Source organism: Theropithecus gelada, chromosome 5 (assembly GCF_003255815.1).
Source record: "Theropithecus gelada isolate Dixy chromosome 5, Tgel_1.0, whole genome shotgun sequence".
Classification (NCBI taxonomy): Eukaryota; Metazoa; Chordata; class Mammalia; order Primates; family Cercopithecidae; genus Theropithecus; species Theropithecus gelada.
Window position 1 is genome coordinate 7,359,706 of NC_037672.1, and position 10,997 is coordinate 7,370,702.

The following is a 10,997-nucleotide window of genomic DNA, read 5'->3' on the forward strand; positions in this document are numbered from 1 at the left end:
GGGCATGCCACTGGAGGGTAGCCCCTGGGAAAACACTGGGACCTGCAGAGGAAAAAGCTCTGGGAAGTGACAGTGGAGCCAGGTGGAAGACAGGAGGGTGCCAGAAGTAAGTCGTCCCTAAGCAGAGTTTGTTGATTGCTCCTTTAGGAGCCAGGCACTGTCAGGACAGGAGGGTGGGATCAGGAGATGGACATGAATCGGACCCGGCTTCTTTGAGAGAGCCTGAAGGTAAGGAGGGTGAGGCATGGGTGAGAGTAACGTGATGCTGCAGTTGTCAGCAAGCAAAGGCATGATGTAAAGCAAGCAGAGCCATGAGTGACAGCAAGTGTGCGCGAGAGTTCGTGGAGGAGGTGGCGTCTAGCTTGGGTGGGTGGTGCCATGAGCCCCAGAAGACATCATGGGAGAAATGGAATTGGCCTTTGAGAAATGGGAATTTTAACATGTACAGATGAGCGCTGAAAGGCATCCCCAATAGAGAGGACAGGAGGAATGAAAGCAGGAAAGTGGAAAATCAAAAAGTCGGTATGAAAAGGAAAATACTGGTTTATTGGCACCTGTGCGTGTGTGCTGTATAAAGGTTTGAGTGGTAATGTGAGGGAATGTTAAAGTGTCTTTCTCTTGATGAAGAATTTTCTGTACTTTTTCCTTAGTGAATAGATGGTACCTTAGGAAATACAAAATAGTAACAATAATCATGTAGATTGTGATCAAGTTAGGTAGAGTCTCGAATTGCCAAGCTAAGTTTGATTTCATCTGTGGGCAAAGTGATTTCATCATTGGCTTGGTGTCCACACCACCAACCATTTCTGTGTTTCTAATTAAACTTGAGTCTCTTCACTCTAAGAGGAACGTGGCCCATCCCACCCAACCCTGAAGTAAGAACAAAGTGGTGAGAAGGAATGTCCAAGAAATAGTTTATTCCAAACAAGAAATGCCAACTTGAACAGAACCAGAAAATCTGGTGTTCCTAGGGCAACTTCCAGCTCCTGCCCCTAATTTGTGAACTCAGCCCAGTAAAAAAAAAAAAAATCTTAAGAGTCTCCAGGGTCACAGTGAGGAGAGGAGCAGGCCCATTATTTCCTGGGGGAGGTGGGGAGCAGGTTGGTTGTTGATGGGGACATGAAGTAAAGTGTGCAAAACAAGTCGACTGACGAGGACCACACAATCCAGAAATACCTTCAGTTCAAAGGAGGAAAACAATGACTATTTCTTTTTTTTAAAACAAAAATATAAAACCTCACCATACATTAAAATGTCTTTTAATAAATCTAAGAGATGACATGGACAGCCCCAAGGATTAAGTAATCATGTAAAAAGTGAACAATGGAAGGTGGATGAAAAAATAAAAACACAATCGAACTTCAGCAGGATGTAACAAATATCAAAGACTCCAGGAACTATTTGGAAGAATCCTACACAGGAGGCTTGTTTGCACAGAAAACTGACCTGCCAGGTGAGTGAAGAAAGTATCTAAATAATGATGATAATTATGCTGACAAAAAAGGCCATTCAATGAGTCATCCAATGCTTGCGGTTACACACAGGATCTTCTTTAACCCTATAACTCCCCTGCAACGTTAGTTTTACCATCCTCATTTAAAAATGAGGAAACTGCCATTCAGAGCGATTGCATGCTTTGCCTAAGGTCTCCCACTTAGTAGCCAGCAGGGCTGGATTCTCAACACAAACCTGACTCCAAAGTCGAAGCTTTCCCTGCTTATCCCAACATCTTCCAGTTCAAAGGCAAGCTTCTCCCTGAGCAGATCGTAGTTTGCTTTTTGTGTGAACCCATTTTCTTCCTGAAATAAACTTTCTAAGCACCCATGCTTCCTAATGTATAAAGAGGGAGCCGCCTCACCAATACAGATGGGGTACTCTCTGTAAGAAGATGCTGACAAGCTGATTTTACACCCTTCCCAGGAGAGAACACCCTGAAAGCCGATAGAGTTGGAGAGTTCTGCTGCAGGTCTGGGCTTTCGGGCCAGTTGGATGGGGTGCTGATTACACTCTGTAGGAGTAACCCGACTCTCATCTGAATGGACACCTGTGTGCCATCCCAGCACAAAGGATATGGTGGTGGTGAGGACTGCTGAAATTAGAAGGGTGGTCTTCTTAAATGAGGGGAGGAGCGAGACCGCAGCGCTGAGACCTTGGGGACAAGGCTGGTCTGCATGCTGCACCATCTTACAAGGTCAGAAGGACTGTGGCCTGCCAGAGAACGCACATGAAGACACTTCAGGTTTTGCTTCAGGATTTGGGAGTGTTGTTTTCACAGAAGGGTCCAAAATATCAGATACGTATTTTGCTGTCGGGGCTGTGTTTTCCGAAAGTGCTCTCTAACAAGCTAGGATGTGCCAAATTGCAAAGTCATGACGGTTTAATCGCTTTGGGGAATGGGGGTTCACTTCACATATTAAGGTTGCATTTTGCACGTAAAAATGACTTTATAAATATCAGAGGTTTTTCATGTTTCCTATCTAATTGGGCTCTCCCCATAATCTTGTAATTTGAAGTGGGGCAGAAGTGTTTCACCCCTTTGGCAGATGCAGAAAACTGAGGCACAGAGAGGGCGTGACTTGTCTGAGGTCACACAGTGAATCAGTCATGGAGATGGGACCAGAACCCAGGCTTCCCAGCTCCAAGTCCAGGGCTCTTTCTGCATCTGATGTTTTCAGGGGCAAGACAGGGACCTTCCGGGAATAAAGAGGGGCTCTGGGTGGGCAGGGCGGAGACGAGTGCAGTTCTGCTGAGCAGCAACAGTGTGGGCTTAGCTGCTGCAGCCGCGGGTGCAGGTGGTGGTGAGGAGGTTGTTGTTGCACCCGTCCTGGAGCTTGCTTTGGGCCTGGCCTCCAGCTCGGCTGTCGGTGTCCAAGAGCTGGCTGCCCTGTCCCTGCTGCCTCCTGAGCCTGCAAACAAGCACAGATCTGAGTTAGTGGTGCGGCACGGGGTTGTGGAGGCACGTCCAGGAGACACACTGGGCAGTCAGTCAGCTCAAACCCTCCCCTGCCTGGAAGGATTGATCATTAAGGCATCCAGGGTGCTGTGCACTGGAGCCAGATGGGCCTGGGATCAAAGCACAGCTGAGGCGCACTTGGGTGGGTTACTTAATGCACAGACCCTCAGTTTCTCTGTCTACAGAATGGAGATAATAATTCCCATCTTGTGGCTCCTTGTGATGCTTACTTGAGATCATATATTTATATTTTTGTTTACATCATATATTTATATTGCCCAGGCTCACAGTCAGTAAAGGTGGTGAGTCCCAGCTGTCATTCATTCAGTATATATGTATTAACTGCCCACTAGTGGACCAGCCACCACGTCTAGGAGCAGGGGATCCTCTGGCAAGCCAAACAGTTACATTCTTTGTCCTCAAGGAGCCCAATGTCGAAAGGGGAGACAGGCGCTAATGAAATAATGCCACAAGTAAATATCCAAACAGTTAAACACAGACTTACAAAATATCCTATTACAAACTATGTTGAGGGGGTGTGATTCCGAACACTGCATTTCCTAGCAGTTGGCCACTTGGTCACCTTTCACGTGTTGGAAGATGTCAGTGTCCCTCTGTTTCTGATCTTCAAGCTAAAGTTCAGTCACTATACCACAGCTGTCACTGCCTGTGGATGGCGGCAGCAAGTACGGAATGGAGACATTTAAGGAGGCAGTGAGAATTTTTAGAGCAGGGAAGAACTCAACTCACATCCTGGCTTGCAACACTTTCTACTTGGGTTATGTTAGTCAAGTTGCTTTATCTTCTTCTTAGCCTCAGCTTTCTTATGTAAAACTAGGAATTATATCGTTCACTTTGCAGGAGGCTAAGGGGATCATAGACAATACATGTAAAATATCTAGTATAGGGCTGGGAATAATAATAATTACTCTTAGTTCTACCTTGTTCTGAAAAAGAGGTTTTAGCCTGAATTTTAAAACTAGTATGTTTCTTTCCAACAGATTGCAGAGCGGGTTGTCAACACCTGTTGTCTTGATTTAAATGAAAGAGCTGTTTCACCCAGCAAGCCTCTGTGTATGCTTGTTATATGCAGGGTCCTCAGGGTTATCCTAAGATGACTACAACAGTCTATGCCCTTAGACAGGTCATGGTTGTGTGTGTGAATGTGAGTGTGTGCAAAGTGGGAATGCCTAGTGTTTGCAACAATGCTGGTACTTGAATAAGTCCTTCAGATAACACTGAAATACCAGCAGCAACACTGTGTTTCATAAGACAGTGAATTGGTGGTTCCTTCCCCCAATCCTTCATGCAAAGGCCCAGGACCAAGGTGGGCAGTTCCTCTGCCACCGTGGCTTGCAGCTCTCCAGATAGGGCAACTGGGAACGGTGGTCATGGTTAAAATACATCATCCTAGTGAAGTGGGCAGGAGCCAGAGGACAGAGCTGGGAGGCTCCATTCGGGTTGAGGCCTTGGTGATGGGATATTTCCTCTTACCCTCAGTTGAAGAGGTGGCTTATCATCCTTCTTAGTAAAAATATACTTTATTTTCTGTCTGTGTTGGCATTTATTTGGACTTTTTGCCTTCAGCACTTGTGTTTAATTGGCTTTTGTGTATTTGACATTAGACCAGAACATTCACAAAATGGGGCTCTCAAAGTTCAAAGGCAGGCCAACATATTTTCTGGGACTCCAGCTGGTAACATGTTCAAACACTGCAAGGATTATTTAAAGAGTCTGCGTTCTTAAAACTGAATTAAAATACCATGACTATAAAATCATGGATTTCAAATAAGATATGATACCTCATTGATATCTTGAGGCTAAAAAAAAAGAATTGTTCAGTACTCAAAGATTGCCTCACTACAATATACTGTCTTAAAACTAGTTGAAATTCGTTTCTCTCCAGAGCTCTTCCCATCCTTCTCACAATTTCTTTTCTTTATCCTCTAAGCTAAACTCTCTTTGTCCAAAACTCCTTAGCTAGTCTGACATAATATCTATGAAGAACGCTTGCAAACCAGCAGAAATGAAATAAAATCACTTTGATCTTCATGCTGTTTTTTTTTAAAGCAAAGAAAAAATTTCCATGTAAAAGACATTCTCTTCATACTAAAAAGGAACTGCAACATTTTGATCTTCAAGGACAAAGACTTAAGACCAGGAAAATATGATACAAACTCTGCTATAATAAAATAACTTATCTTTTGGGCTTCCTGACATAATTTAGTCACATTATTCTTTGTCCAATTCAGTATATTGGCAACTTAAACTGCCTTACCCCAAATTTGGTTCACAGCCTTCATAAGACTGTCTAATAGGCCAGATGTGGTGGGTTAAACCTGTAATCCCAGCCCTTTGGGAAGCTGAGGTGGGTGGATCACCTTAGGTCAGGAGTTCAAGGCCAGCCTTGCCAACAAGGTGAAACCCCATCTCTACTAAAAATACAAAAATTAGCTGGGCGTGGTGGCACACACCTGTAATCCCAGCTACTCGGGAGGCTGAGGCAGGAGAATTGCTTGAACCTAGGGGGTGGAGGTTGCAGTGAGCCAAGATCATGCCACTGCACTCCAGCCTGGGTGGCAGAGTGAGACTGTCTTAAAAAAAAAAAAAAAGAAAAAAAAAAATTACCTAATTAAAAAAAAAAATCTTAAAATTTAGTCTTATCTCATTTTTTTCAAAAAATAATTTGGATCCAACCATCATTTGTAAACTGGTGAGTTTGTATTACCATCCCATGACAAAATTCTAAAATAAAAACCACAAGATCTTCATTTGTATGTATATATATCTAGATGTGTTTATGTATATATACACGTATTACATTGTATCTTGTCTACATAATAAAATCTGATGTAGCCAGCCAGAAATCTCTTTAAGAAATTTTATTTTGATTGATTTAAAAGAGCACTCATATAAAATATACAGTAATTAATCAGTTTTATGAAGTTCATGTCACTTAAGTAAATCTTTGGTAAACTAGTTGGTTGAGGCAGGGGAATCGCTTGCTGGGAGGTGGAGGTTGCAGTGAGCCAAGATCGTGCCACAGCACTCCAGCCTGGCAACAGAGCAAGACTGCATCTCAAAAAAATAAATAAATAAATAAAAAGTAAATAAATAAAATAAAAATAAAATTGTTAATGAAATAAAATTAAAATGTCTTCATAATTGTCTACATACATTTTTTTTTGCCTGGGTTTACTTGTCAGACAGTTTTATATTTTGCTTTTTCTATATGTTTTAAGATCATAAGGCTATGAACCCAGCCTAAAACAAAATGATCTTCCTGCAATTACTTGATGAATAGAAATAATTTAATATTGCTAATTTAATAAAAGCAGACATATTTTCTGAGTTATTGACAGGACACCATGCATTTAACTTTAGGGTTTTTGCTTCGGTAAACAATTGATATTTACAGGCTAAAAAATTATTAATAGAGAAATAACTTGAAATGATGATTACCTTTGTCTGATATCTCAATTCTCATAAGTAATTTAGGTAAGCTATAAAGCAGAAAAATGTAAACTGGACAAATGTCTATAAGTAAACTTTTCATGTGATTTAAAATCTTAAGGTTATGTTTAATTAATAGGTACTCATTAAATGTCTGGGTCATTTTCAACTAAGACTTCAAATTATAAACTGGTTCTCATTCACAATGTTGATACATGACAGACAATTAAAGATCTTGCTTCCTAGAGTTTTACTAAAATTCAAGGTTACTGAGAGTTAAAAATTTTAATTAATATATAAAATTTTGTATATAAAATATACAAAAATATGAAGTTTTTAATAAGAATTATTATAAGAAAGACATAAAATATGTTCTTTGAGAAAAAATGTTTTGTCTAATTCAGAGGCTATTTAAAGGTGGTTTTAAAATATAGATCTAGCAAGAAAATAGAAACAAGATATAAAAGAATCAGTAAGTAGGAGAGAAAGATGTGAAGAAAGTTATAGATATGAAGGTAAATTTTTGGTAAGGAAGGTTGCAAAGAAAAGAGACTAATTTTGAATAAGAAAGAATCTTGTGTGGTAAATTTTTGTCCTAAAATAAAATGACGTGAGTTATTTAAGAAGGAAGAGGCAGAAGACAAAGCAGAATATTTAAGGCATGTCATGCATGGTCTGTGTGAATCACACAGAAAGGCTTGTGAAAGGGAAATGTATGAAAGTAATGTTGTATGTGATCAAGTTGGCTACAATTAAAAGGAATTATTTGTGATAACCTTTCTAAAAATTGAGCTTTGATATTCAAAATACATTAGCAAAAAACTACAACAAAAGGTTCCCTATATTTAAATAAAAAAAGATGTTTTTGAAGTATTGATCTGCTCTTAATAAAATTGCAAGATGTTTTTATTTTTAATTCTGGATTCCAAGTCCAGAGTGTTCACCATTACACCATACAATTTTACATTACTTTTTTTTTTTTTTCCAGACGGAGTCTTGCTCTGTCGCCCGGGCTGGAGTGCAGTGGCATGATCTCAGCTCACTGCAACTTCCATCTCCCGGGTTCAAATGATTCTCTTGCCTCAGCCTCCTGAGTAGTTGGGATTACAGGCATGCGCCCCCCAAGCCCAGCTGATTTTTGTATTTTTAGTAGAGACAGGATTTCACCATGTTGGTCAGGCTGGTCTCAATCTTCTGACCTCGTGATCTGCCCACCTCAGCCTCCCAAAGTGCTGGGATTACAGGCATTAACCACTGCACCCCGCGAATCTTACACTGATTTTCAATTCTAAGGTATTTTTCTTATTTATTTTTTTTTTTTTTGAGACAGGGTCTTCCTCTGTCACCCAGGCTGGAGCACAATGGAGTGTTCTTGGCTCATTGCAGCCTCAACCTCCTGGGCTCCACTGATCCTCCCACCTTAGCCTCCCTGCCATGGTGCCCAGGCTGGTCTCGAACTCAGGAGCTCAGGCATCCCAAATGGGATTACAGGTGTGAGCCACCACACCTGGCCTAAGATCTGTTTCTTCACAGTAATCTTATTCCTGAGATCTATTTAATTTCCCTAGTTTCAGGTTAAAAGTGCTGTTCTCTTCATTCAAAATGGTCATTTCATTCTTGAGGTAATGTTTTACTTTTGAAATTTCCCAGAGGTTCAACTTTTGCTATACCTCCCTGTATGTGCCTTCTGAGTCATACGTCTTTGACCTCAGTTTTTTTCTCCCGTTCAGAAGGCCTGGGATGAGAATTTTTTCCTTCAATGTTTTTGTCAGCTCCCATGAAATCTTTCTCCGGTTCTAACTCTGCTGTTATGGCCTGATGCTGGAATATTTATCTGAAGGTCTAAAAAAGGCAATGTTTTTCTTCAGTATAACTTAATTCTGTACTCTTGGTTTTTCTTGATATGTCTGAGTTTTTCGTCATAACCAGAAACCTCAAATGTTGTTACTCAGAGCCATGTATTCCTCTGCTTAAGGTACTAGTTTTCTTGCTTACATTCCTTTATACTTTAAGTGTATACTCATATCATTGGATACATTATTTCTGTGTCCTACACTTCCAGGTTATCTAAATGAGCTTCCTATAAGGAGAAGCAATCACACTGCAGAAGGTTTTTCTTTATCTTTTTGGTATTTGTCCTAAGAAAGGAAGTTTTATGTTTTAACAAGATAATTTTCCATGTGGCCTTTATTAGGTTTTTATTGCATAAGAAAACTGAGCTTTGAAAGGGTTTGTAGTTTTCTGTATTGCTTTTGGAGTCTTTTGATTATCGCTTTGGTTAAGTGAATGACTATTATTTTACAGTGACATGTGATTCTGTTTTGATCAAATGTTTTGAGCCTTTTAAGATCTTTAACAAACTTCCCCATAATCACATCCTACATTAAGGGTTTTTTTTTTTTTTTTTACTTAAAATTGACTTTGGGGTTTTCTAGTTGGACGCCTGGAAGGTACCAAAGGATACATCTCTCATCTTGCAGAGGCAGTAAATGATTAGGTTTATTTGATAAATCATATAAGAAACACTGTCAAATGACAAATGATCTTATTTCACTTACATTTATGGACATGTTGTTGATATGAATGTTTCAATAATTATGTAAATTCATAGAAATCTGATAGGTTATCAGGCATAATTCTGGTTATTTTCTTAAAATTCTACATATAATAGAAATATCTGTGAGTATTCATATGGTAATATGGTTATTTGCATAAATCCAATAAAATTCTGCCCTCTCTTTATAGTTGAATACAATTTCAAACATGGGGTATGTTATCAAGGTTTTGACTGATATGTCATATTAAAAATATGCACAAAGTACCTGATTTTAAGCATCCCCATCTTATAATGAGTAAATAACAATTGTCACTTCCTGGTGGGCCCAGGAACCTTAAGACTTGTGATGGATAATATTGAGTGTCGACTTGACTGGGTGGAAGGATGCAATGTGTTGTTCCTGGGTGTGTCTGTAAGGGTGTCGGCGAAGGAGATTCACATTTGAGTCGGTGGACTGGGAGACTCAGACCCACCCTCAGTCTGGGTGGGCACCATAAAAGCAGGCGGAAGAACACGGGAAGACCAGACTAGCTAAGTCTCCTGGCTTCCATCTTTCTCCCATGCTGGATGTTTCCTTCCCTTGAACATCAGACTCCAAATTCTTCAGCTTTTAGATTCTTGGACTTCCAGTTTTAGATTTGCCAGGGGCTTTGAAGCCTTCGGCCACAGACTGAAGCCTGCCCTATCGGATTCCCTACTTTTGAGGCTTTGGGACTGGGACTGGCTTCCTGGCTCCTCAGCTTGCAGACGGCCTGTTGTGAGACTTGGCCTTGTGATCGTGTAAGTTAATTCTCCTAATAAACTCCCCTTCATAAATCCTATTAGTTCTGTCCTTCTAGGCAGCCCTGACTAATACAAGACTCTAAGTAAAATCTAAAGTCTGCCTTGGTGTGGCTTCCTAGCCTCAAGAGACTTTAAATCTGAGATCCCTATATGATCACTATAGAGAAAAAGTTTCCAAAGAAAAACCATAATACACCTGTTAGTGGGTTGTAACTCTGTACATTGTTTTTGAATTCTTGTTATCTACCTATACACCAGCCTAGGTCCTAAACTGGAATTCTTCCAATTCAACTTTCTTTCTTTTTTAAATAAAATTACTAAAATGAGACTTGCTTGTTCCTAAAGCCTGATACACTGAAACTAGATACATTTTAAGGAGCAGGTTTCATGCCTCATGTGTGGGCCACAAAGAAGGCTCACCAAGCTTCCTGATGCCGTAACCAGAGACATTTAAACTGCAAACCAAAATAAGAAGGGCGTGTTTTCCACACTGTAAACAGCTTATCCTAAGGTGTCAGCACAAGACTCCATATCAGAATAAGACTCTTCCCCTCCCGGATGCTACCTTTTTCATTTGGCAGGATAATGCTGTAATTCACATTTCACAATAAGTAATTGCTCTAGGCAGCTTTGACAATAACCCTCGCACAGCTTTCTGGTCAAGTTATATTAGTGATTTCTTTTGTCAAGTTGACATTTTCTTCTTTAATGCAACCCAGTCATAAAATGTGACTCAATGGCTCCAACACGTCTCACCCAGTTTCCCCCACGGTCTTTTAGATTTTAGTTTTTTGCCCTTAGGCTTTGGCTCTGAGTTCAAAATCATTGTACAAACTAATTGTATTGTTGTTAATTATTTATCTTATTATAATTGTATTATAATTTTTTAAATTTATTTTTATTTTTTTTTATTTTTATTTTTTATTATACTTTAAGTTCTAGGGTACATGTGCATAATGTGCAGGTTTGTTAAATATGTATACTTGTGCCATGTTGGTGTGCTGCACCCATCAACTCGTCAGCACCCATCAACTCGTCATTTACATCAGGTATAACTCCCAATGCAATCCCTCCCCACTCCCCTCTCCCCATGATAGGCCCCAGTGTGTGATGTTCCCCTTCCCGAGTCCAAGTGATCTCATTGTTCAGTTCCCACCTATGGGTGAGAACATGCGGTGTTTGGTTTTCTGTTCTTGTGATAGTTTGCTAAGAATGATGGTTTCCAGCTGCATCCATGTCCCTACAAAGGAC

General features: G+C 40.2%; 2 protein-coding genes across 4 annotated transcripts in view; both read right to left on the reverse strand.

Moving 5' to 3' along the window:
- Positions 1-890: 890 nt before the first annotated feature.
- On the reverse strand, positions 891-2,412 carry LOC112624477. The gene has a single exon (XM_025385067.1). It carries the CDS (start codon positions 2,181-2,183, stop codon positions 1,641-1,643), a length of 543 nt encoding a protein of 180 aa, XP_025240852.1. The 5' UTR covers positions 2,184-2,412; the 3' UTR covers positions 891-1,640.
- STK32B (serine/threonine kinase 32B) overlaps positions 891-10,997 on the reverse strand; it is a 440,152-nt gene continuing 430,045 nt past the window's right edge. For all 3 annotated transcript variants that reach the window (XM_025385064.1, XM_025385063.1, XM_025385065.1), the window contains one exon: positions 891-2,906. In XM_025385064.1, coding sequence (XP_025240849.1) covers positions 2,768-2,906 — 139 coding nt within the window. In that variant the 3' untranslated portion in view covers positions 891-2,767. The remainder of the gene's footprint in view (positions 2,907-10,997) is intronic.